The sequence below is a fragment of the Monodon monoceros genome, unplaced genomic scaffold, assembly GCF_005190385.1.
Source record: "Monodon monoceros isolate NGI ecotype Baffin Bay Population unplaced genomic scaffold, NGI_Narwhal_1 Super_Scaffold_7, whole genome shotgun sequence".
NCBI lineage: Eukaryota > Metazoa > Chordata > Mammalia > Artiodactyla > Monodontidae > Monodon > Monodon monoceros.
This window is the reverse complement of record NW_021703784.1, coordinates 57,541,503-57,566,099: the sequence shown is the minus strand read 5'-3', so window position 1 is coordinate 57,566,099 and position 24,597 is coordinate 57,541,503. Positions and strand designations below refer to the sequence as shown.

The window sequence follows — 24,597 nt, the reverse complement described above, 5'->3', positions numbered from 1 at the left end:
CCTGTCCGTGGCACCTCCTGCAGCCACGCACCCGGACCCCAGCCCCTCGACAGTACTCACGGCTCAGCCGGTCGCGCTGCCGGGCACTGCTGGCTCCTGCAGAGGATGGAGTGGCCGCACGCCTGCCCCATCGCTCCTCATCATCTGCCTCCCCAGCCAGACTAAAGGGGCCCCTCGCCCTGTCCACCCTGCCCGGGGCTCCAGGCAGGGCGCCTGGCCCAGCAGGCACGGGGGCCAAGAGCAGCGGCCTGTCCCCGGCTCAGCCGGGACTCAACACCCCAACCCAGCCCTGCTGCCCTGGCTGCTCCTGCTTCTCCGGCTGCCACTGCCTCTGCCGCTAGGCTTACTCTGGGAGGAGGTTGGAGCAGGTCTGGTAATGCAGAAGGAGGAGGGAGGAGGGAGGAGGCACAGAGAGGCCCAGACAGAGGGAGAGAGGGAGGGAGGGGTAGAGAGAGGCTCCGGCTGGGAGAGAGGAAAAGAAAGACTCACACACAGAGGGAGAGACTGAGAGAAACAGAGACAGGACGGGGTAGAGAAACACATGAAGGAGAGGAGCGAGGGATCAAAGCCCTATAGAGATCAAGATGGAAATACAAAAGATCAGAGAGTCATAGGGAAAACACACACACAGAGGAACAAAGACGGGGGGGGGGAAAGACATGGAAATGAGAGAGAGAGAGAGAGAGAGAGAGAGAGAGAGAAAGCTGATGGAGGACCCCAGAGAGAGAAATGTGAGGATAAGGGATTTTGAGGCATTTTCAATGCTTGTGAGCTAGGATGGGATCTGGGTATGAGGGGCAGGTAGACAGGACCCAGACCCTCAGGGCACGGGGACACCCCCATGCCCTCCTCAAGTATGGAAGGGCCACAGGGCCTCCTGGCAGAGCTGAATTCTCTGGCTTCCCTTACTGGGACTGTATCGTGTCCTGGGGTGCATCCTCACCATGGAGCTGGGCGCACGGGAGGCTCAGGGGCTTTTGCTGATGGTCTTTGGACTCAAAGCCTCATCACAGAGTCCACCTCTTGGGGGCTCTACTTAGCTCGGGCACTGTGGGAGCTGATGCATGAGCATGGAATTCTACTAGGAGTTGTGGCACCCAGGCCACAGCACGCCTCACGTGGCTTCACTGTCCACGGACTATAGGCATAGGGGAGGGCCTGCTTCACCTCTGCCATGTCCCTGAGGGCAGACAGGCTCCTGACTCCTGAGGAGGAAGCGTTAACCTAATGGAACAGGGGCATTTTAGGCAATGGGACAGGTAGGGAACTGTCTCAGCAAAGCTCCTGTTGGACAGAGGAGAGAAAGCTCCACACCTGGAGGCAGGAGATGGGGGTTCAAGTCCTGGTTCCACCACTAACTTCCTCATTCATTCATTCAGGAACACCTACCACTGGCCAACTTCATCAGATATGACTCAACGGTGCCTTGCCTTGGAACAGCACCCAGGCAAGGGGAAGGGGGTACTTGCTGTGTGACAGAGGGGAGCACAGGGTCTGTGGTGCCCAGAGGGAGCCCAGCAGTTGGCAAGCATTTCCAGAAGAGAGGACATCAGCTGGGTTTTTTAAGGCAAAGAGGGGGCCCCAGGAAAAGGGGGTGTATTCCAGGATAGAGGAGCTACACATAACCCACACCAGTAACCCCAGCTCTCTGAGCTGTGACGGGGAGTAACCCCTGCCGCACACACCGAGCTCCAGGCAGAAAAGCCCACGAGGCTGAGTGGAAACCTGACCCTGCTGAGGGGTGTGGGTGCGTTCAGGGATGGGGGTGGACAGGAATGACCGAGCTTGTGCAGGAGGCCTGCCCAGGCCGAGGGCTACAGAAAGCAGTTGTCTGTGACTTAGGAAGCGTTAGGAAAGAAAATGTGAGGGAGGCTTTGCTTCCCACTGTGGCCTCAGAAGGTGGAATTTTAGATCTCTGAAAGCTCTGGGCAAACTGTTTCCTCAACCTGGCCCATGCCTAGGACCTCGCCCCTCCATGCCTGCTAGCTAGGAAGGCATTCTACGGGCTCAGAAAGCCAAGGCCCTGGACCACATCCAGTTTTGGCCTTTCACAGCTCCCTTTCATGCCCTGAGGAGCCTGGCGGTCAGAAGCTGAGTCAGAGGATTCAAAGGAGGGTGCCTCCTGGGCGTGGAGGGGAGCAGGTGCATTGAGGCCTTACTTGCCTCTCAGCCTTCTTTCTCCTCTCCTGCTCTGGAAATGATGGTAGAGGTCTCATCCTCAACAACCTCCCAGGATTATGCTCAAGCAAGTCAGGGGGGGAGGTAGGGTCTCCTGCCCACCCCACTGCCACACCAGCCTCTACAGTTGCCCGGGAAGCAAGGAGTCTGTAGGAATGAGGTGCAAGATCCAGGACTATGCGCACTCCAGGACTTAGAGCCAGGCAGGTCTAAGTTCAAATCCCAGCTCTGCCATGTGCTCTGGGCAAGTTATTTAACCTCTCTGAACTTCAATTTAGTGTTCTCATCTGAAAGATGGGTGACAAACTCCAAACTCAAAGAGCTGTGAGGTTTGGGTAATGTCCGTAAAGTTCCTGGTACATAGTGCGTTCTCTCCCCTTCCCTCCCCTAAAGAGACTGAATTGATGGCGCCAAGGGAGTAACAGCCCCAAATGCTGGGGTAGGGTTCCTGCAAGGCAGTGTTGGGAGGGGGCAGGTGCCGAAAAGAGAGAAGGCCTGAGGCTGTCCAGGTCTGCTCTTCACTCCTCCACCTCGAACCGGCCTGCAAAACCAGCCAGTGCAGGAACCAAAGGCCCCGTGAGATTACGGCGAAGCCCCGCCCCACCGCAGGCCCCGCCCCCGGCCGCTCTCCAGGGTGCTGACCAGCTTGCACCGCGTTCACACGCCCTGGCCCACTGCCCCGCAGCCGGCCAGCAGACATCATTTTTTTGCTTGTTGGGGAGCTGGTGGGAAGCAAGATGTTCCTGGGAGGCGGGTGGCTGCCAAAAGCGACGGGAGGATGCAGCCTCTGGGATCCGGCCTCCGCTCCGCGCCCACCGCCTCGCGAGGACCGCAGGCTCCATAGGCTCCAGCTACCTCCTCACTGCCAAAGAAGGCGTCTTCTTCTCATTGTCCTCCCCGGCCCCTCCCAGGCGGCTGTTTCACTCGCCGCTTCCAGACGGCCGCTCCTTTGTCTCCCTCACTGATTCTTCCTATTTTTGCCCCCTCACTGGAGGACCGGACCCTGCTTCCCTTAATTATCCACCCCACCCCCACGGAGCATGGAGCGCTCCCCCAACACCGCAACTCCCGAGTGCCCCCTGTGGGCCAGCCCTCTCTCTGGAGCTCCAGATGTCCAGTACAGGCTACCTCAACATATCCTCTGGGAACATCTCACAGGCCCCTCACACTCAAATATTCAACATCAACACATCTTTTGCCTTTATCAAAGGCATCAGCAAACGTCTAATCCCTAATCTGGAAACTTCAAAGTTGCCCTGACTCTTCGCTCTCCTTCACTTCCTCCGTCAAATCTGTCATCAAGGCCTGTCAATTCTCCCTCTGTAATTCCCTCACATTTATCCACTCCCTCCTTGTGCTGAGCCCCAGCGTACTTCCCCCTTCCCTGGTCATTCTCCAGCCCCCTACTCCAACACAATCCCTTTATTCCATCTCCATCCTGCCTCTAGCACTGACTTTCTAAGACATCTAGCTGGTCACGTTAACTCCTCCTCAAAACCTTTGCTTGGTTCCCAGTGCTCTCAGGATAAAGGCCAAGCTCCTCAGCCTGGCATTTGAGGTTTCTCATGATCGACCCTGGCTGACCTCTCCACCCTCTGCTCCAGGTGGCGCAGGGTCTAGTCCCTAAGCACATGCTAGTCCTTTCCTCCTCCTTGAGTTGGTATATAGTCTGTTTCCCTTCCTAGGTTGACTTCCCTCTGTCTTCCTTTTCTCTGCCCATCCCAAATCCTGGCCCAGCCTTCCTAGGCCAATTCAACACACACCTGCCCCCACCCACCAGGGACAGGGTAGGCAGGAGGGGTAACTGGATTCTGGGCGGAGCATGCCTGGCTGTCTCTCCCCTCCCTAACTTGCCACCTGTCCCAACACCTCATCCCCCTGCTCAGGTCCATCTCCTTTCTCCTACTGGATCACATTTTCCTCAAGGACGGGCCGAAGTCCTATTCACCTCAGCTCCAGACCCCAGCCTTTGGGCAGCCTCACCAGGTACAAGTGAGAAATGTTGAGGTAGGAAAGTAGGAAGGAGACACAGGTGAGCGTGGAAATGAGATGGGGCACTTCAGAGCTCAGTCCAGGACACATTGGAGCAAGCCCTCAGTAAGAGGCTGCAGGTGGATGTGAGGACACAGGTGGTGCAGGCCTCACCGATCTGCTGTGGGAATTCTCCTCCCCTGTAGGGAAAAGACTGAGGCTGTGGAGCGTGAAACACCCCAGGGGGAAGGCTGGTTATTGGCAGAACACCGGTTTCACGGAGGGTTGGCCCGAAAACTCCTGGGTGACTCCCTCTGGCTGGGCGCCAGGATGTCTACATCTGGGTCTTGGCAGCAAGATCCCAGCAGGGAGGTGGGGGAAAGCAACAGAGGGAACCATTCCACAGTGCTTCTCCTTCCCCTCCTCAGCCAGAAGCTGCCAACTGTGGCTCCAAGGACAATGGCTAGAGGAGCACCATGTCCTTGGCAGGGGCCTGGCATACTTCCCTGTATTTCCACATTAAGCACAGACCCCACCACACCATGGGTGACAAGGCCTTTGCTGAAAGGAACAAAAGGTCACCACTGCCTCCAGAATGGCTTCCTCCACATCTCAGGAAGGTGGCTTTGGGGATGCAGAAACTGAGAGCTGAGGCATTCATTGTGGGCCTACTTCAGGTTCCAGGATCGGCCAAAGCTGCCCTATGAGGGAAGGGGTGACCTCAGGTGGGGGCAGTGAGCTCCCCGTTCCTGCTGGGCAGGGGGGTGAAGTGGTGGAACAGACAGCAAGTTCAGGGAGGGGAGAGGCAGCCCCTCAGCTCAGAATCCTATCATTCTACCTACACTGCCCCATGGATGGGGTGGGAGTGCTGAACTGGCCCAGGAAGATTGGCAGACTTAGGGTGGGCACAGATGAGAGGAGAGGGATGTCAGCCTAGGATGGGGCTGGACCAGACACTTGGAAGTGCCTTCTGCCCAAGGTCGAGGTCATCTCCTGGGATACGGATCAGGCAGCATAGGTGCTAGAGCCAGTAGAGTCCAATCCCTCATTGTACAGATGGTGGAACAGGTGAGAGAGGGCAGAAACACACCCAGGTCACACGGTGAGTCAAGGGCAGGGCTGGGCCTATGACCAAGGACTGCTGGTCACTGCCCCACTGGACTAGCTCCTCCTCTTGTAATCTTTCACCTCCCCTCGTCCAGCTGGACAGAGGGCTGGGAGGGAAATCTGCAGATACAGCTTGTAACCCTGGGAAGGGATCCCCAGGAATGTGTAATTTCAGCAGGGGCAGGTCAGAAAAGGAGTGACTCTGTGGCTTCCAACTCTGGGAAAGGTTTTACCCTCCTTGCCGCCCTGGCCCAGCTCCCTCACCTCCACCACCCTCCAATCCAGCACACTAGCATCCTCCTTACCAGGAGGCCCCGAGCCACCCACTCAGCCCTAATCTACCTCTTCCCCCTCGTCACTCCCTGCACCTGAGTGGGGGGGCAGGAGGGGGTGCGACTCAGTGGGATAAAGGCAGCTGCTATATTTGAATGATTACATAAGCCAGCAGGGAAGCAGCTGCAACGTGACTCCATCAAGGCCGGGAGAGAAGTTGTGTCTGGGCCCAGGAGGGAGGGAGGATCTTCTCCCTCCATCCTGAGGCTCCAGCCTGGGTTTAGACAGGACTCTGAAAGAACCTGGAGATTGCGAACTAGTTTATGCACTGCCGGACTGCAAGGGAGGTTTTCCCTAGGACTAAATGTGCTGTTCCCTCTCCATCACCTTAGAAAAGAAACCTCCTGACTTCTCGAAACCCTAAGGCCAGACCTAGACTGAGCCCCAGATCTTTCCCCAGGAACTCTCTCCAGAAGGAAAGACAGAATGGAAAACACAGTTTGTCACTGATTTAGAAGAGTGCCTGCTGGGAAGGGAACCATGCATAAAGCCTTGGCTTGCCCGCGCTGGCTGGGGAAAGTATGCAGGCACCACGTGTGTGCAGGACCTGTGTTCCTGTTCCAGCTCTACCATTTACTAGTCACTTGACACTGGCAAGTCTATGCCTCAGTTTCTTCACGGATAAAATGAGAACAAAAAGTAACTTTTTTATAGGGTTTGTTACAAGGATTAAACAAAATGACACATACAGAGCCTTAGCCCAGCAGGTGGTGGGTGCTTCACAAGGGCTTATCAGGATCATCATTTGCATCGTCATTACTGCCAACGCTAAGGACTGGCTGGAGACCTCCCAGGCGGCTGAACTGACCTCTTCGCCCCACTGACAGCTGATCTGAGTGGAAGGTGGGAGGCCAGAGGAGAGAACTGAGATCTAAGAGTCAGGAGCTCGGCCAGACATGCTGCGTGCCCCTGGGCAAACCCCTGCCCTCTCTGGCCCTCAGTCGATAAATGAGCCCTCAGGGTCCCCAGCTCTGGAGTTCGTGTTTGCAAAATGATTTTACCCTACTGGGATTAGTGACCTGTGGTAGTGGAAGCTGCAGGAGAGCTGGTCAGGATGGGGGTGATCTGGGGGTGGTATGAGCTGGAGGCGGGCACGGCAGCCAGTGCTGGGCACCAGGCCCAGCACAAGGCCCACCTCCTCAGGGCCTCTTGGCAGCTCCTCCTAGGGGGTGCTGGGGGCCCCCGGAGGAGGAAGGCTGTGCCCACCGGGCTTTGTTGCCATGACGCTGGTCTCCATGGTGTTAGGCACACAGCCCTCCCTTCACCCAGGAGGAGGGACTGGAAGTGACAGAAGCTGAGGAGGCTCAGGCCCTGGGCCCCCCTGGCCTGTCCCTCTGTCTCCATCAGTGCCTGTGAGGTCCCCATCCTGTGCGCCTCAGGAGGGAGGGCAGGGAGGAAGGACAGCTTCCACCTCAGAGGGTCAAAAGAGTGACCCAGAGAGGACAGAGTGACTGCGGTGCAGGGAGAGACATGCAGGAGTGCAGAGGAGTGGCAGAGAGGAGGGAAGGGTAGGGAGAGCTGGGGAGACGCAGAAGGCGGAAGGGCGGGGTGGTGGGGAAGAACACACTGTAGTCACGAAGGGGGAAGGGCCTCCCAAGCTGACAAGTGGTGGGAGGCACCATCCAGCCCATCTCTTTGGTCTCAGTGTTTTGAGGTGGGTGGTGGTGGGAGGACAGAGTGGAGGAGCGGGAGGGAGGGGGGCAATTTTCCTAGAGAGCTTTGTGTGCAGGGGCGTTCATACACGTGCAGCGTGTGTGTGTGTGTGTGTGTGTGTGTGTGTAAGTTCAGGAGAAAGTATGCAGGTACCACGTGTGTGCAGGGCATGAGTGTGTGTGTGGCATGTGTGTGCCTGTGCCACTGTGTCTCCAGGGTGATAAAAACAGCAGTAGGAGCTGTAACCATGGCAGAGAAAATGCGGAAATTTCCACAGGCTGAAAGTGGCATGGGAGCGGCGAATACGCTGGGGTTGAACCAGCTTGGTCTGACCAAGGAACCCTTTCCCTGACAGCTCTTCCCTGGACCAGTCTCTAGCTGGACCCAAGTGGCCAGGACACACACATGTGGGCGCGTGCGCACACACACACACACACACGCACACACACACACACACACACACATCCTAAGTGCACCCTAAGTTCTTCTGCATGGAAGAACAATCCAGAAGAGCTTCCTGAAGGAGGGGTCATATTGGAAGGGAGGTTGGGAGGTTCATGCCAGCTATCCTTCTATGTATATGAGAGACAGACAGACAGACCCCAGATCAAAGTCTGGGTCACTTAGGTCACAGAGCTGACCAAAGGAAGCTGGCTGGGGAAGACCCCAACACCAGAGGCTTGGGGGACAGGCCCTGGAGCGACAGTGGTGCGCTAAGCTCCAACCACAACAGGCTGCTCGCCGCAGGCCCACAGCAGCTTGCCTGTGGCTCCTGCCGTTCCCTCTCCCAGAAACGCCTCCCTCTCAACTCCTGCGGAAACACTGCTTGTCCCTCCAGGCTCACCTCCTCTTTGGAGTCTTTCTTGATCGACTCCCCCAACCAGAAGACCACCTCCTTCCCCCACACCACTTATTCATCTGCTCCAGCTCATTGTTCAGTGAAGCCCTGAACACACTGTAGGTGTTCAAGAAATGCTTGTTGAATGAAAATATATTGGGCCTGGAAAGGACTCTGGATGCCATGATGCCTCCCCAGACATATTTGGGAAGGGGGTTATCGAGGGACAGTGCTAGGTACTTCACGCTTATTAGCTCATTTAACCCTCCCATTAGTGGGTGCTATTAATACCTCCAAAGAACAGAAGAGAAAACTGAGGATCAGAGACCTCAGGAACTCAGCCAAATCTAGTTTGTAGACGGGAGTGTTGGCATCTGCCCCGACAGTTGGCATCCACACCCCCGCTTTTCAAAAACAACCAGTCGTTTGGGGCTTCCCTGGTGGCGCAGTGGTTGAGAATCTGCCTGCTAATGCAGGGGACACGGGTTCGAGCCCTGGCCTGGGAGGATCCCACATGCCGCGGAGCAACTAGGCCCGTGAGTCACAACTACTGAGTCTGCGCGTCTAGAGCCTGTGCTCCGCAACAAGAGAGCCCGCAATAGTCAGAGGCCTGCGCACTGCGATGAAGAGTGGCCCCTGCTTGCCACAACTAGAGAAAGCCCACACACAGAAACGAAGACCCAACACAGCAAAAATAAATAAATAAATTACTAAACTCCTACACCCAACATCTTCTTTAAAAAAAGAAAAACAACAACCAGTTGTGGGCAGGGGGCTTAGGAGCCATGAGAGCATGGGGCCAGGAAAGAAGGTCTCAGCTCCAGGCCCCGCTTCCAATCCCCGGGCTCAGGGGGAGGCGGAGAGGAGGCAGGGCCCATCTTCCCTTCCCCAGCCCCATCGATTTCTTGTGGAGCCCAGTGGTCTCCTGAGGCCCGGCCCTCGAGGGCTGGATGGCTGCTGAATGCTTTGCAGGGTAGGCGGGTTGAACAGGAAGGAGGCGGAAGAGAGACAGACACCTCACACCACCTCCCAGCCCCCACTCCCCACCTGGCTCAGCGTCCTCTCCATCCACAATGCCTTCACCCCCAAGCTCTGACTTGCCATAGCCTTCTCTCCCAGGCCTCCCCATGCTCCCCTGCCATTAGGCCGTGACTTGGGTTGACCCTGGAAGCCCTGTCCTCCTCCCCCAACACTTCGACCCACCCTCACCCCAACTTGCACCCCCTTCTTACCATGTACAGCTGGAAAGGCTTCCAGTCTTCAGGGCCAATTCAGGGGCACCTCCTCCTCCAGGAAGCCTCCTGCCTCTCCAAGAGCTGCTGCCCACACCTCGGCAGGTTTGGCTCCAGGTTCTTTATCCATCCCCCTCAACCCAACCTCAAATAATATGTGAACAAACCACCCAGGGTCCCAAGAGACCCCATATCTACAAATCTTTGTCACAAAGACAAGCAGAGCCTCCTGCCCTAATCCACCCACCACTGCTGTCTTTACCATAATTCATTACGGTTGAGGACCCGAAGACTCCCGTTGGGATGTCATCCCTGATCCCCAGGAAAAGCACTTTAAGCATCATTAACTCTTGACAGTTCAGATCCCCTTCCCCAGGGGACAAATGGGGCCACTCACGAGAGGAGACAGCAGAGCTGGAATCAGGAAGGGAGTGGAGGAAGGAGAACCCCCCAAAATGGGGCAGTGGAAATGGACCTCAACCCTGATTCAGAAGAGCTGTGTGACCTTGGGCAAGTCATTTCCCTTCTCTGGCCTTTCTTCCTCTGCCAGGAGACAGTACATAGAATACACAGGCACTGACCCACAAAGGCCTTTCCTCCCTCCTTCGGGTTCCAATGGCCTGGGAGTCCAAAGCACTTCTTGTATTGTGCTGCCTTCCACAGTATCACCAGCCCTGGGGTCAAAGGCAGGGAGGGCCAGGTCTCACCCCACACTCCAACAGAAGACGTGGGGTCCTCCAGAACCTGTTCTGGGACCCAGCAATGTTGAGTTGTCCGTGGCTGCCCCCTGGTGGCCCAATGCGGTCATTGCAGGCTGTCCCTGAGCTGGGGCGAGCGACACTTGGCAGCCTAGCGGGGGAGCGCCTCCAGTCTCACCCACCCTCTCTCTGGGCCTCGGGGTTAGCTGGTCAGTCCAAGGTCAGATCCAGGGAAGAATTCCAGCCCCTGAGCACTTGAACAACGGTCTTCTCCTGGCTGCAGGTGGAATGGTCAGCCTGGCCTGGAGCAGCCCACCTAGGGCAAGACAAAAGTGGGAGACTCGGGGTGGGGGGGGGCTTAGTCCCAGCCTGTGAAGTCGGCCAGAGAACCCATTCCAGTCTGGCATCTACCTCCCCTTCCCGAGAGACAGGAACAAGGAACCTGGAGTCCAGGCCACCAAGACCCCCACCTGCATCCAGGCCTCCCCACTGAACTGGATCAGTGAGAAGTCAGGGGCTTCCCAGCTTGCCCAGCTCCAGTGGCTGAGGCTGAGGCTGGGAGGTCAGCCTGTCTGCCCGCTGGGCCCCTGGAGAGAGGCTGGTAATGAGGCTCTAGGCAGAGGTGGAATGTGGTATCTGGCACCTTCCCAGGGAGTCCCAAATTCGTCTCTGAACAGCTCGTTATCGCCCCCCCCACTTGCCAGGGCCTTGTCTTCTTGGAGGTGGCCAGTGAGGGCAGCTTTCTGGTCCAAGGCAGGGCACCTCTGAAGGGGTGTGCACGGAAGCCAAGGGTAACCTGAAGCCCTTCTTCCTAATTTAATAAAGCTCCTGTCACTCCCTCCGTGACCTTGTGTCTCTAGAAGGGCTAATGACGAGCTACCCTGAGTCACTCACGTACCACACAACCAGCCCCTGGCTCAGAATCAGACTGCAGCAGGGAGAGGGACTCAATCTAGCTGGGGTCTGTCCTGGTCAGAGTCAGGACCAGCAATCCCCACGCCATCTGTACAGGAGTACAATGAGGACAGCTCGGAGCCAGCCTGGGGCTCTGTCTGGGGCAGGGGGAGAGTATCTGGACAGCTGAGGGCCTGGAGACAGCAGGGTCAGGTCCCCGGCTTCAGGGTCCAAGGCACTCACCTCTGGAGTGCCTGTCCTCCTGTCCCCTCTTACCCTGGGACACCTGAAACCCCCAACCAATCATAGACCTCAGCACCAGGGGATAAAATATACAGATATATTTATATTATCAAAAGGTCCCCAAAGTGGGGAAGGGGCACCGGGCAGCCTAGGCCCTCCCAGTAAGCCCAGACCAGAAGGGGGGCTAAAGTCCCCCAAGTCCAGTTCTCAGCCCTGTATACATTTACCCAAGAGCTCCCTCCCCACCCCAGCTGAGTGTTCCTTTAGAGCTGTTCTGGAGTCTGCGGCAGAGGGGTGGGCTCCCTTCCAGCGGGGGCCCCAGGGCCTTGAGCCTCTGAAAGGATGGCAGTCTGCCAGAGTGCCTCACTGATGCCCATCTCTCCAACCCCTTAAACTCAGGGTGTGTGACCCAGTGGGGGAGCAGGCCAGGCCAGGAGGGCTGAGCACCTGGACAGAGCAGGTAAGGGATTCCTCCTCAGGCAGACCCTGCTGCCTGCCCCCCACGTCCTGGCCAGGGAACCCCAGGCTGCAGTCAGGATGAGGGGTCTGGGGGTGCGGCTTCCTCATGTGCCCCCTGCTGGCTCACACCAGGCACGCAGGGCATGAGGGTGTCTGCCCACGAAGGCTTCACGGTGGCAGAGTCCCACCTGCGATCAGGCGTTTCGGAGGAGCTGTGGGAAGGCACAGAAGTCCAGATTCCATGAGCACGTTGTGAAGACTCACAGGGAGCAGGGGCCAGGGGCCAGCAGAGAGGGGTCTCCCGGGAACCAGGTGAACCAAAGGGGCCTGTCAGGACTCCCAATGAGGATGGAGGGACAGGGCCGGAGGGCACTCAGAGAGGAGAAGCAAAGTGAGTCAGGTGGAAGGCAGGCTCCAGCCAGGTTCCCAGCCGCCTGCCCACAGGAATGGAGAGCCACTCACAGAAAGGGGGTCCGCAGTAAAGGCAGCCACGCTCCGGCGCATCTCATTCTCACTGCCGCGCAGGGGGATCAGCGAAACACTGCCCAGCCGGACCTCAGGCACCGCCCGGGACACGCGTGAGGGCTCTGAGGGCCACACCAGGCCGTCGTGCTGGGCAGCAGGGGAGAGGAGGGGTGTTGGGGTCTGGGCTCTGTTCGCTGGCCTAGACACTCAGCTCCGGATCCACCCACCCTTCCAAGAAATGCCTCCAGCTATGATGTGAGGTGAAACCCTCAGCTTTGATCTGAGCCGATATGAGAAGCAGCTGTTAAGAGAACATGACTGTATCCCCGGCAAAGCCCAGCCAATTACATTACTCAACAACCCTCATTTCCAGGTCCACAAACAAACCGCTTCAAGAACGCAGTGCCAAGAAAACAGTTCTAGAGGAACGTGTCTGCTTCCTTTCACCAGGAACCAAGAAAACTCTAGAATCTGCTCTGTTTCCCTTTAGACTTTGACTACCAGGAAGCTCAGGGCTAAAAGAGCTCAGCCCAAGCCCTGGTACAGTTTTGTCTCCCTTCTCCCCAAACAATTCTGAGCTCTCATTTTAAAAACCTGTTTTGGGATTTCCTCGGTGGTCCAGTGGTTAAGAGTCCGTGCTCCCACTGCCTGGGGCACGGGTTCGATCCCTGGTTGGGGAACTAAGATCCCGCATGCCATACGGCCAAAAGACAAACAAACACCTATTTTATGTCCAACCCACCCCTCTAGCCCTGCTCTGGCTTCAAGTCCTCCCCAGTCTGTTCCCACCTGGCCCACTGCAGCAACTACCTCACTGGCCTCCTCACTTCCAGACTCGGCCCTTCAGCCCATCCTCCCCTGCACACCGCACCCAGAATGGACCCTCAGACTCAGACTCAACCCTGCGCACCACTCTTGCTTAAAACTCTCCCTTCAAACTGCCGACTAGGTCAAGTTCAGCTTCCTTGGCATGGCCTTCAAGACTGAGATTTTACTCCCAACTTCGTTTCCAGTGCCAACTTCTAGCGTGCCTGGCTTCTCCCTTTACACCCTGTCGGCAATCCTGCTACGCCTGTGTGCAAACTGTTCCCTTTGCCTCGAAGCCGCCCCACCCCCGCCTTTGCTTGGTGAAGGCTCCCTCATCCCCAAAGATTCAGCTTCCACGATACCCCCTCCCTGCTGCCTTCCTCACCTCACCCAACACCTCCTCGAGGTAGGGTCCCTGGCTTCCCTCTGTCACCACAGCACTGGGCTCTAACAGGCTCCTTCTGGGTCTGTTTTCCTTTCTACGTGGGGAGTGAGTGCCCGAGGGAAGGGGTCTGCACCCTGTCTCTAGCATGCCTGGCTCAGGGCTGGACCAGAGCAGGTACCAGGAAGGGTTTACGTGACAATGAACGAACAAGTGGATTAAAGGCAACTCAACATCCTGAAGCAATCGGTGGCCTGAACAGTGAAGAAGCACTCATACCCCTTCTCTGTAATGGAGGCTTCCCGGGACCCACCCCACACCCCGCGCCTGGTACCTGCATGAAGAGGAAAGTGGCGAACCACTCCCGGAGCTCCATCTGCGTCTCACAGCACAGGTACCTACAGGGTGGGGCACAGGTCTGGATGCCGCCAGGGCCTGGCTGAGCAGGGATACCCTACCGTGTTGCCCCGCCCAGGGTCTCGGGGGCAGGGCCCAGATCTGGACAGTGAGGGGACCCAACCAAGGGGGACATGCTACCATCTCTCCTCGGCATGGGGCCCTCACTCACCACTGCTGCTTCTCGTGTTTCTCCGTCTCGTGCACCACCGTGAAGCCCCAGCTGCAGAGAAGGGGCAGGTGGGGTCACTTGACAGCCCAGAGAGGCCTCATAGCCCCAGTGAGAGCCTAGGACAGAGCCCAGAAGCCTGGGCCAGGGCTGGGGGCAGAGTTCAAGTCCTTCTGTGGGCACAGCACATCCCGGCCGCTGCCTCTTCCTCTCACAGCCCTGCCAGCCTCCCAGGGCCTCGGCTCCCCCACCCCCCAGCCCTATCCCCCAGAGAGAAGCAGGCACAGCCAGCGGGTAAAAGGTGAATGCCAGAAACCCCAGCCTAGTGACTGCAGTCAACAACAGTGACAGTGGCTATGCATCACTTTTCAACTTTTAAATCATACCACCGTATCAATTATACTTCAACTCAAAAAAGAAGAAGAAAAAAAAACCATACAACCACCCTTTGGAACAGGCGTGCCATTATTTTCCCCATTCCTCAGATGTGGGAAGTGAGGCACAGAAAGGTCCCAGAGCTAGTCAGTGACTAACTGGATTTCAATCCAGGCCACTGGTTCTTAAACATGAGCAAGCATCAGAGTCCCCTAGGTGGCTTGTGACAGCACAGACTGCTGGCCCCAGCCCCAGAATCCATGATTTAGCAGGTCTGGGGTGGTACCCAAGAATTCGGGTTTCTAATGTGTTTCCAGGTGATGCTGATGCTGCTGGTCTGGGAGACCACACCCTCAGAACTATGAGCCAGTCCCTGTCAAGTTCACAGCCCTCAGCTGTGCCTCCCCCATCAGTTCTGAGCCCCGCAGGCCCTAGTCGTGGACCCACCTCCCCCGCCCCAGCTCACCAGGTGGGTGGCCGGAGTTTCTTCTTCACTCCCAGGTAGATTTTGAGACTCCTGACGGGCCACTCCTTCTCAGGCCGGTGACTCTGGGTGGCGGAGGAAGAAGGAGTAGGAACTTCAGTCAGTCAGGGGGCGCACTGGGGCAGATCTCCCAACTGGGTGCCTCCCTCCCCCCTCTCCCCAGCCTCTCTACCTCCCAGCCCAGGAGCCCTCCTCCAGCAAGCCTTCCTGACAAAGCCCTCCCTGCTCACAATCTAGCTCAACAGAGCCCCCAGGCCTCTCTCCCTGCCCCAGCATCAGACAGTCAACCCTTGTCCCCGAGGCAGCTGGATGTCCACAGCAGTTGATCCCCAGTCCCTCCCTGCTGCCCTGCAAATTGAGAACTGATCTGTGTCAATATCATAGGCTGATCCAGGCTGTCTGCAGAGGGACAAGTCTGCACATTGCACATCACCCTTTGGCACCAAACTGAACGAGTGTATAGGAGCTGAGAGCCTCGGCTGTCTGTTTGTCTCAGGTTATTTATTCTTCACCCTTCCCTGCCCCATGGAGGCTCCAGGGTTGACTGTGTGAACAGAAGGCTTGTGAGGTGAGCAGTTACTGGCTCTTTGGTTCCACAAAGTGAAGGCTAATGACTCAAGCTGAAGCAGAATGGCCGTTCCGTAGACCACAGGAAGAACTTCCCAGTGGTCTAGGCCAGGAAGCGACAGACCAAAGTATTGGGGAGGGGCACCAGATCACTGACATGCTCATCTCTGGTCCCCACCTCTGCATATGGGTCTGGGCTCGGAAGGAGCAGGCTGGCTCAGAGGCAGGGGGATGGGAGCATTGACCTCCAGTGAAGCAGCGGGTTGGAGGTCAAGCTAATGAGCCTTCCTCCTGCTCTGAGAGCCACTTGCTTGAAACCCTGCCCCCACCAGGCACCCCTGGTGCCAACAGGGACACCAGGGTGGATGGCAGGGGAGGGGGAGTCACTTACAACCAAAACTGGGGGTCACAGATTGAGCCACCTCTACTGTTCCCCACCATTGCTCCCAGCCACCCCCAGGCATGGCTCCTCAGCAGGAACAAAAAGAGGGGACTAGGGGATGGCCAGGGAGATGGAGAATTTCGGGAATTGGTGGACTTCCCTGTGAGGTCACAATAGGATGGGCTGCCTAGGGAATCAGTGGAGACTTCGGTGCTATCACAGTGGGTGTAGTTTAAGGAGGGCTTATTAGGAACCTTCACCCTGCTTTCACCCCCAGTCCTCCTACCGACCAAGCCCCTGAAGGGGGAGCCCCACATCTCCTGCACATACATAGCAGGACAACGGCTATGTGCCCAAGAGGGCCAGAACAAGGTGAGCCGCGGGTACAGGATGATCAGGGCTGCAGGCAGGGAGGAAACAGGGCAGAGATAAGGAAAGCAGGCTGCTGATATGGGAGAAACAACGTCTAGGGAGAATACAAGAAAGAAGAGGCCTGCATGCAAGCAGGGAAGACACAAGGCTGAGAGCACTGAAGAAATCAGACTGCAGTTGGAAGAAACGAGGCAGCAGGAATGGAAAGACTGAGACAGAGTCCGTAAAAGAAGTTAGGCTGCAGGCATGGAACATCCGGCTCTGAGCATGACAGGAGAAAGGATGTGGGGGAAACTGAGCCGCAGGTACAGAAGGAATCAGGCTGAGGGAATGAAAAGCAGACAGTGGGCTTGGAAGAAGTCGGGCTGTGGGTGTGAGGGGAAGAGAACTAAAAGCAAGGAGTAAAGTGACTCCGGAGTGGGCGGAGCCAGCCCAGGCGTGTGACAGGAACAGTGGTTGCAGTCAGGGCGTGGAGAGGATTAAGGGAATGGAGGTGGTCAGGCCAGGCTGTGGCTCCTTCAGAACCAGAAAAAAACAACCCTCAGGCTGCTACTTCCTCGGGTACTGGTGCGTGTGGCGTGTACGTGGCAGGCTTATGATGTGAGCATGGCCAAGACAAGAAGGTTGAGGGGGACTTTGGGGGGCAGGGGGAGCATGAGTCAATGTAATCTTCATTTCTGATCAAACAGCTCATGTTGCCAGCATCTCCGAGGTATAAGGTCACTGGCAGGGAATGAAGTTCACTCCTTGATGCTCAAAGACCTCTGCTGGAACCAAGATCTTTCTAGAATGTGCTTTTCCCAGGTGCCTCAGGGTCTTTAACAATGCGAGACTCCAGGACGAGGCTTGGGTGTTCACATAGCCTGAACTGCCAGGGACTGTCCCAATTTCAAATCTTCTGTCCTGCGGCCCCATAAACTAGCAAATACCAGAATCACCAACACCTCAGTAGCCAAAACACACCTTCCCAGGGCTCCTGTGAGACCAGTTGCCGGCTGCCACTGGGGAGAGCACCATCTAGCCCTGAGCTGACCAGCCCTTGCTATGAGGTCTTGGTTCCTATATTTCAAGGAATAAAAAGCTGAAGCTTTGAGGCTAACAAATCTGGGTTCAAGTCCCAAGCTACCACCTAGAGATGGCCTTGGGCAAGTCACCTGAAGCCTGCTTTCTCACCTGTGAAAAAGGGACAATACCCCTCCACACAGGACAGTAGTGAGATTACATGTCCCAGTATGTGAAAGGCTGGGCACCAAGCCTGGTTCGATAAACATTAGATCTGCTTCTTTCTAGCTCTCCTGCCTCCTCTCCTCTGTGTCAAGGGACCAGCAGCTGCTTTTCCAGGTGCCTCAGCCATTCTCCCTCCTCCCTGTCCACATTGACGGTCTGGTTCTATTCCAAGGGGCTAAGCACCCCTAGAGGGAGAGGGCCAGGGAAATAGCATCTAGAACCAAGGGGAACTGACCGGAGGGGTGGATGGGCCCAGAAGCAAGGATGTGATCACAGAGGGAGGCAAAGGAAAGAAGAAGAGGCGTTCCCCACAAGGGTCAGCAGGAGCCCAGGCTGCATTAATAGAGGTGTAACGTGTAGAGAGAGGGAGGTGAGGGTCCTGCTCTATCTGCTGGGCTCCCACGGCAGCCAGGCCTGTCCAGATGTCCTCAGGAGACGCAAGGGGCAGAAAGGGCAGGAGACACCGGTAGGAGCTCAGGCTGGACCCCTGGCCTTAGAAACCCGTTTCTGTTGCCTGTCTCTGCAGAGCATCTATACTCTGTGGCACCCAAGGCACAGCTGGGATCCACAGGGGTGTCATGGGAGGCAGATCTCAGCTGAACCTGAACAGTGATACTCAGTATGATACTATCTTTCTAGGGATAGAGCAGCACCAAGGGAGGAGAGAATGAACTCCCCTCTCCCAGGGTGTGCAAACAAAGGCTGGCAACCAGCTAGGGAGGCTACTACAGCTGGGGAATACACCACAAGCCTCTGTAGTCCTGCTCTTACGTTTTAAGATGAGGGCAGTAGCAAGGACATTCTAATAGCCCTGGAACTCTCTCCAGGGCTGGAAAGAGGGTGGTTCCAGGGGTGGCAGGAGGTGAAGATCAGAGCTCTAATCCAAACCTAGGGGCTTCCATTAACTGGCTCCACAGCCTCCACCCTGAATCTTTTGGAAAAGTCTAGAACATCGCACTGATGGGGGACCTTATCTTGGGGGAAGGACTCTGGGATAGGGTTGGGGATGAAGAGAAGGAGCCTAGGCCACAAGCCCTAGGGTGGAGGCCGGGAAACCATGCCTGGAGATGGCCAGGAGCTCTGGCTGGGTCCCCATGCTCCCACTAGGCTCACTTGGCCCCCAGGAGGTGTAAGGCAGCCGGCAGTTGACCCACAGCTACTCACGGTCTCAGGGGCCCCGCTCCATGGCCTCTGGCTCTGTTTGATAGAGGATCAGGGTTACGGAAGAAGGAGGCCCAGGTCCAGAGCTAGGACAGTGTGTGTAGTGGTACATGGCGGGATGTGGCTTGTATGCTGGGGCAGCGGGGGCAGTGCTAGGACGGAGATGGCGTCTGGTCTGGGAGGACGCCCGGCGTGTGGACAGCATGGGCGTGCATGGAGTGGGCCGGGACGGGGTATGGCCTATGAAGCAACAAGGCATGCACAGGCCACAACCTGGGGCTGTCACCACGTAGCATGTTCTTGTGGGTGCCATGACCAGGCACAGGTGAGCAGCACAAGCCTGATGTGATGGCATCCAGGTACCAGGGCCTAGGAGGGCTCCAGGGCAAAGCCATGTGATCACCGAGGGCCACAGCAGGAGGGTCTCTGAGAATCCACAGCTCCCCACAACTGCTGTGCCACCCCAAGACCCCGTGATGGGGATGCTCCCATTGTTAGGCCCAGGGGGACATCTGTGCTTGGGTGTCTGAGCACACCTGGGTGCTGGTGCCCACCTCGGGGCAGGACCCAGCAGGATCACGTACCCGGACCTCCTTGTAGAGCCGCAGGCAGCTGCTGTTGAGGATGAAGTAGCGATCGTGGAAGCCACCTGAGGGCAGGCCCAGGCCCAGGAGGCTGCGGTCCTCTCGGAACTTCATCATGCCGTGCTTGGTTTCACCCACATGGCTGGCTGGGGGAGGAGTGGAGTGGGCACAGGCTGCACCAACCCTCCGCCCACAGACACAGACACCCAGGGCAGGGTCCCAGGATGAAAGAAACTGCTCCATCCTGCCCCAGCCTCCGAAGAGGCCTGCCCGCCTGGCGCCCTCTGCCTGGGCTGTTCCTGATCTTGCCCCAGCTCTGGATGGAGGGACCTACCACCAGGTTGCCCGACCCTGTAGGCACCACCCATCCAGGGACACCACCTACCTAGGTACAGCAGCATGGCCTCCATGGACTGGTGCTTCTTCACCACCAGGTAGCTGTCCATGCCCAGCCCATGCAGGATGGGCAGCACCTTCTCCGCAAAGTGCAGGGGGCGCTCTGGGGAGAGGGCACACCGTCACCAGGGCCACTTGGCCTGACAGCACTGAGGGCTGGCCCATGGACACACATCACCTACGTGCCCAAGGGCACTGTCTACTCCCTCTGCCTCCTGGCGCCACATCGCTGCCCTGACCACCTCCCACACCCAACACATGTGGCTGGGACCAAACCTGCTCCAACCCAACATGTCCAAAACCAAGCCGGTGATCTTCCCTGTGTGTCCTCATCAGGGAAACCGGCACCACCCCACAGGCCACCGAGGTCAGAAACAAACCCTCCTCCCTCTCAGCTTCCATGTGTCAAATCTCTCTGCTTCTGTCCATCTCCTTGCAGCCACCCTGGCCCATGATCCCATCTTCTTGGACCAGTACTGTGGCCTCTGAAGCAGTCTCTGCTGTGTGCTCTCATCCCCTCTCCCCACATCTCTCTACCCAGCAGTAAGGAGCAATCTTTTCAAGCTCCCAACCACTCACCCTTCAATGGACTTGCATTGTTGTCAGGCCCTGAGGGCGGCCTCCGCCTTTATCTCCAGCCCCATCCCGGGCCACAACCTCTCACTGTCCTTTATCTTAAGCTCCTTAAAAGAATAGTGTCCCCAGCCACCACAGGGCCTTTGCCCATGCTGTTCCCACTGCCTCGAAGTACTTTCCCCTCTTCTTCACCAAGGAACCCCTACTCTGCCTTAACCTCCTAACCCAGGGACTCCAAAGCCAAAGACCCTGTTATACGCTCTGGTGACGGACTTCCCTGGTGGCGCAGTGGTTGAGAATCCGCCTGCCAATGCAGGAGACACGGGTTTGATCCCTGGTCTAGGAAGATCCCACATGCCACGGAGCAACTGAGCCCGTGCGCCACAACTACTGAGCCTGCACTCCAGCGCCCGCAAGCCACAACTACTGAGCCTGCACTCTACAGCCCGTGCTCCGCAAGAAAGAGAAGCCACCGCAATGAGGAGCCCGCGCACCGCAAAGAAGAGTAGCCCCCGCTCACCGCCCGCCACAACTAGAGAAAGCCCGCGTGCAGCAACGAAGACCCAATGCAGCAAAAATAAATAAATGAATAATAAAAATTTAAAAAAAGCTCTGGTGGCATTGTGGCCCTTTCCTTCACAGCAGTTAACACGGCTATAGTTGTGCGTTTACCGGTGTGATCATGGGACTAGTGTCTCTATTCCATACCAGACTACCCCCAAGAGGGTAGGGACTGTGTTTCTGGCTTCCCTGCCCAGTGCCTGGCACTCAACAAATAACGGTAAAACAAATGAACAGATACGCCCTCATCTTCCACTGCCACTGAGACCATCCTTCACCCTAAAATGCCTTTATCACTCCCCTTCACCTTCCCCTTGGCACCTTCACAACACCCCACCCCACTCCTTCGGCATGCTCATCACCACCCACTACCCCCTCACCACCAATGCTGTCACTCACAATCCCATTATCAAATTCAGCATCTCCACCCTTGCAAGCAACACCATTCTCACCGACACCTGAGAAAGCGCCATAGCCGACACCATCTACCCCTTCACGGTCCCTTCCATCAGCCACGTCACCTGAACCCCTGCCAGCACATCACCACCACCATCACTGAGATCACAGCATGACAGCAACATCCATCATCTAAAACCCCCTTTACCACCACTGTCAGCACACTGTGGGGTAGAGGAGGACAGACTGGGGCCACCCCGTTTCCTGCACCAATCCTGTGGTCACCCACCTGCCTCCTCCCTCTCGTTGACCTCGAAGCACGTCCAATAGTCCTTCTCCCTGATGCCCACATTCCTGCGATCCAAGATCTCCAGGGTGAGCTCCTCAGCTGTCATGGATGCTGGGATCTGTGGGGACCCAGCAGGAGGAGGAGATCAGCCTACCCCATCCCCAGCCCCTGCTCTGCCACAACCCTGCTGTGTGATCCAGGGGCCGAGCCCACCCCTCTCAGGGTCCTCTGGAGTCCTGGGATGCAGGGGGGTGTCTGAGTGGTCCTGATGAGCTGGGTGGGGAAAAGGGAAAGAGACAGGCCCTGGCACTAGCCAGATACAGGTCCCAAACCAGGGCTCCCCTCAGCATGTAAGCTGTGCTCCCCTGGTCATCTGAGCCTGCACCCAGCCCAGCCTGACTCTCCCGGCCCCTTAGCTTCTAGGTCCCTGGCCCTCACCTTGACATGTTGCTCTGTCTCCGCCTTCTTTTCCTCCAGGTACACAGTGCAGATGAAGTCGCCGGCGTGCTGTGGGGAGACAGGGCTCAGCTGGAGGCCTGGGGAGCAGGTGCAAGCGGCTGGCCTGAGCCCCCCACCCCAGGCCCTGCCCTTCACCTGAGTCCCACTAGCAGTGCCAGCCACACGCATCTTCACAATGGCAGTGATCTCCTCCCGCTGCTTCCTCAGCTCCTCCTCGTCCACCTGGGAAAGGGAGAGGGACAGATGGTCACTGCCACCCAGGGCTGAGTTCTGCCTTCCACTGCCCACTGGCTGGGGACGCACACTAAACACCATCACATAGTGGCTGATGAGGTCTTCCACCACGCGGCCGGCCTTGTAGTCCTGCCCATCTGTCTGGAAGAGCGTGGGCCCAAACACAATGGCCAGGTTGTGCGTGTTCATCTGGTTCGTGTCTGAGAAGCACTGGACGCTGGACAGGGAAGGATGGAGGCCTTGAGGAGTCAGCCCAGGACTTCCCCACCTCACCTGCCCAATTCCTGACAAGCCCATGCATGGCCCCTGGAGACAGGGCAGGGGAGGTCCCAGTCAGAGAGGACAATAGTTAAGGAGACGAGGGGACAGTCTTTCTGGCCATATCTTGGGTCCTGGGGAGAAGCAGGGCTGGGAAACTGAGAGATCTGTCCGCCAGCTGAAACCACCTCTATTCTCCCACCCTGCAGGAAGTAAGCTGGGAGACAAAGTGTCCAAGACCAGAGCACATCATAAGGCAACATTCAGTTCCCAGGCCCACCTGGTTCCCGGGGAGAACAGGCAGCCAGATTGGGAATAAAAGAGTCTTTTCTACCCCAGCCCCCAGGTAGCGCCGCTTCTCACCAGTACAAGTGGCTGATAAGGGCCTTCACCGTGGCCCGGTTGACTGGGGGCAGACGCGCCAGTAGCTCTCGGTACCTGGAGACCTTCTCCTCTTCATCCTCAATCTCTGGGTGGGGGGAAGATGGATCGGGTCAGGAACCCTCTTGTAACCACCTCCCCTGTCCCACCCCTCTGGCTGCCCTGCCTCTCATCCTAGGTGACACCACTCCCTGCCCCCCTCTAAGTCAAATCAGGCCAGCCATGCAGCAAAGATAAAGAATTCTCCAAGGGACCCTGGCTCTGTATAGAGTGACAAACGGGAATAAGAAGAAAGGAGGGAGAAGGACTGGAGCCCACCACTGGGGCATGCCTAGTCCAAGTGCATGATGGGGAGGGGAGGGAAAACTGAGATCAGAGTGTACAAGTCAGCAGCACTGGCCTGGTCTCAGGCTGGGCACGGGCTGCAGGGCCCACCTGAGGCCTCCAGCCAGGCTAGGCGCTGGACTCTAGTGAAGAGCCCGTCGGGCAGATCTCGCAGGAAGCGCTTGAGCGCCGAGGAGACGTCGTCCACGTGCTGCTCGCCCTCCTTGAGGCGCACAGAGCGAGCGTCCAGCCGCAGGCTCTCCAGCAGCCGCTGTGTCTTTGATGTCTGCCCACACTTGCGGTAGATGCCCTCCGACGTCAGGCCTGGAGAGGGGTGGGGCTGAGCTGGGGGCGGAGCCAAACGTGAGGGGCCAGGAGCATTGGTCAAGGGGAGGGCCTCACGGCCGGGAAGGCGAGGCTTGGCCTCTGGGGCAGGAGGTAAAAGTCTCTCGGGGTGGGGAGGGGCGGGGCCTGTGCCATGGGGGCGGGGCTCACCGCACTGGGTGATGTAGTCCACACAGCGGTACACAATCACCGGGATATCCGAGTCTCCAAGCTGCTGCTCCGACAGCGTGTCCCCTGAGCTGGCCGCTGCTTTCTGGATGGCCCCCAGCCAGCCCGTGAAGTCCAGCCGCCGCTCCCCCTGGATGTACAGCGTCCTGGGCCGGGGAGTCAGTCACTTGGGGACCTACCCCTGCCCCACCCCTCCCAGGCCTGTCAGACTTTCCAGGCTTCTCAGAGCCCCTCAGGGAGGCCAGAGCTCACCTCCGTCGCTCCACCAGCACCAGCACCTGGTTCTCGCTGTCCCCTTGGACGGCTGTGGAGGGGTGGGTTGAGGTGAGGCCCAGGCCTTGTTCATGGTCCCCAGCCTGCTCCCTGCTGAGGCTCTCTGCGTCCACACACCCCTGGGACACACCCACCAACCCCTGGGGTGGCTGAGATGCACCCCAAGGCCAGGAGAGGACATGAGAGGGCAGGCTGGCTCCTTCTGGCCAGGCTAGGGTACAGTTCAAACTTCTGGGGAGGGGCTGGGGCCTGGGAGCCCAGGATAGGGTGCCCCGGAGATTGGGGCCCAGGCCCAGGTGCACGCACAAAGCTCCTGTAGTTTCCGAAGCTGCAGCGGCTCCTCGCAGGGCCCCTCTGGGAAGACAGCATGGAGCTCGGAGCCGAGGAGGGCAAACCAGCCCTCCTGGGCCCGCTGTAGGCTCAGGCCAGCTTTGTAGGGTAGGCGCCCAAGCCTCTCAAAATCCCGGGCCAGCAGATCCTCAGCCGGGGGAGGCACGAATGCCTGGTGGGGAGGCCAGAGAAAGGGGAGATGGCCAGGGAGGCTGCATCAGCCAACAGCACTGCCCGCCCTGGATACCCCAGCCCTTTGGCTTGTGGGCATGTACTTGTTTTCTACCCAGCTGTCTCCTCTCTCTCCCCCAGGGCAGAACCCAGCACAGTGAACTAAGTTGGGTATCATGTCCCACTTCATACTCACTCAGATATGCCCTCCTCCTTCCCAGACACCATTAGGGATGTCCCTTCTCTGGGGCCCCACGGCACCAAGGCATTCTTGCCCTCTGTTGTAGCACCAATTACAGTTTTTGCTGTTTGGACCCCATCTGTCTCCCCTACCAGCATGGAAGCCACTGAGGAGCTGGGATCAAGATGGGTTCACCTGGATCCCCGGGGCTCTGAGGACTGACTGTCAGGAGCCTCACAGATGACTGGTCGATGAACAAGAGAATGAGAGTCACAGGC

The 24,597-nt window shown here is 57.6% G+C and overlaps 2 protein-coding genes across 13 annotated transcripts in view; both read right to left on the bottom strand.

The window, feature by feature from the left end:
• Positions 1-2,708, bottom strand: part of PDE2A (phosphodiesterase 2A) — a 101,616-nt gene extending 98,908 nt beyond the window's left edge. Inside the window, exon 1 of the mRNA XM_029208855.1 lies at positions 61-2,708. Coding sequence (XP_029064688.1) covers positions 61-131 — 71 coding nt within the window. The 5' untranslated portion in view covers positions 132-2,708. The remainder of the gene's footprint in view (positions 1-60) is intronic.
• A 107-nt stretch (positions 2,709-2,815) lies between these two features.
• The window catches only part of ARAP1 (ArfGAP with RhoGAP domain, ankyrin repeat and PH domain 1), a 71,481-nt gene continuing 49,699 nt past the window's right edge, over positions 2,816-24,597 (bottom strand). For 3 of the 12 annotated variants that reach the window (XM_029208835.1, XM_029208837.1, XM_029208836.1), the window contains exons 18-33: positions 23,944-24,139; positions 23,617-23,668; positions 23,347-23,510; positions 22,963-23,175; positions 22,510-22,615; positions 21,790-22,105; positions 21,634-21,702; positions 21,196-21,313; positions 19,363-19,476; positions 18,978-19,123; positions 18,397-18,429; positions 14,667-14,749; positions 13,829-13,879; positions 13,595-13,658; positions 12,069-12,218; positions 10,345-11,978 (exon numbers count right to left, since the gene is read on the bottom strand). In XM_029208835.1, coding sequence (XP_029064668.1) covers positions 11,937-11,978; positions 12,069-12,218; positions 13,595-13,658; positions 13,829-13,879; positions 14,667-14,749; positions 18,397-18,429; positions 18,978-19,123; positions 19,363-19,476; positions 21,196-21,313; positions 21,634-21,702; positions 21,790-22,105; positions 22,510-22,615; positions 22,963-23,175; positions 23,347-23,510; positions 23,617-23,668; positions 23,944-24,139 — 1,917 coding nt within the window. In that variant the 3' untranslated portion in view covers positions 10,345-11,936. The other 9 variants (XR_003791521.1, XM_029208842.1, XM_029208843.1 and 6 more) reach the window with 9 other exon arrangements.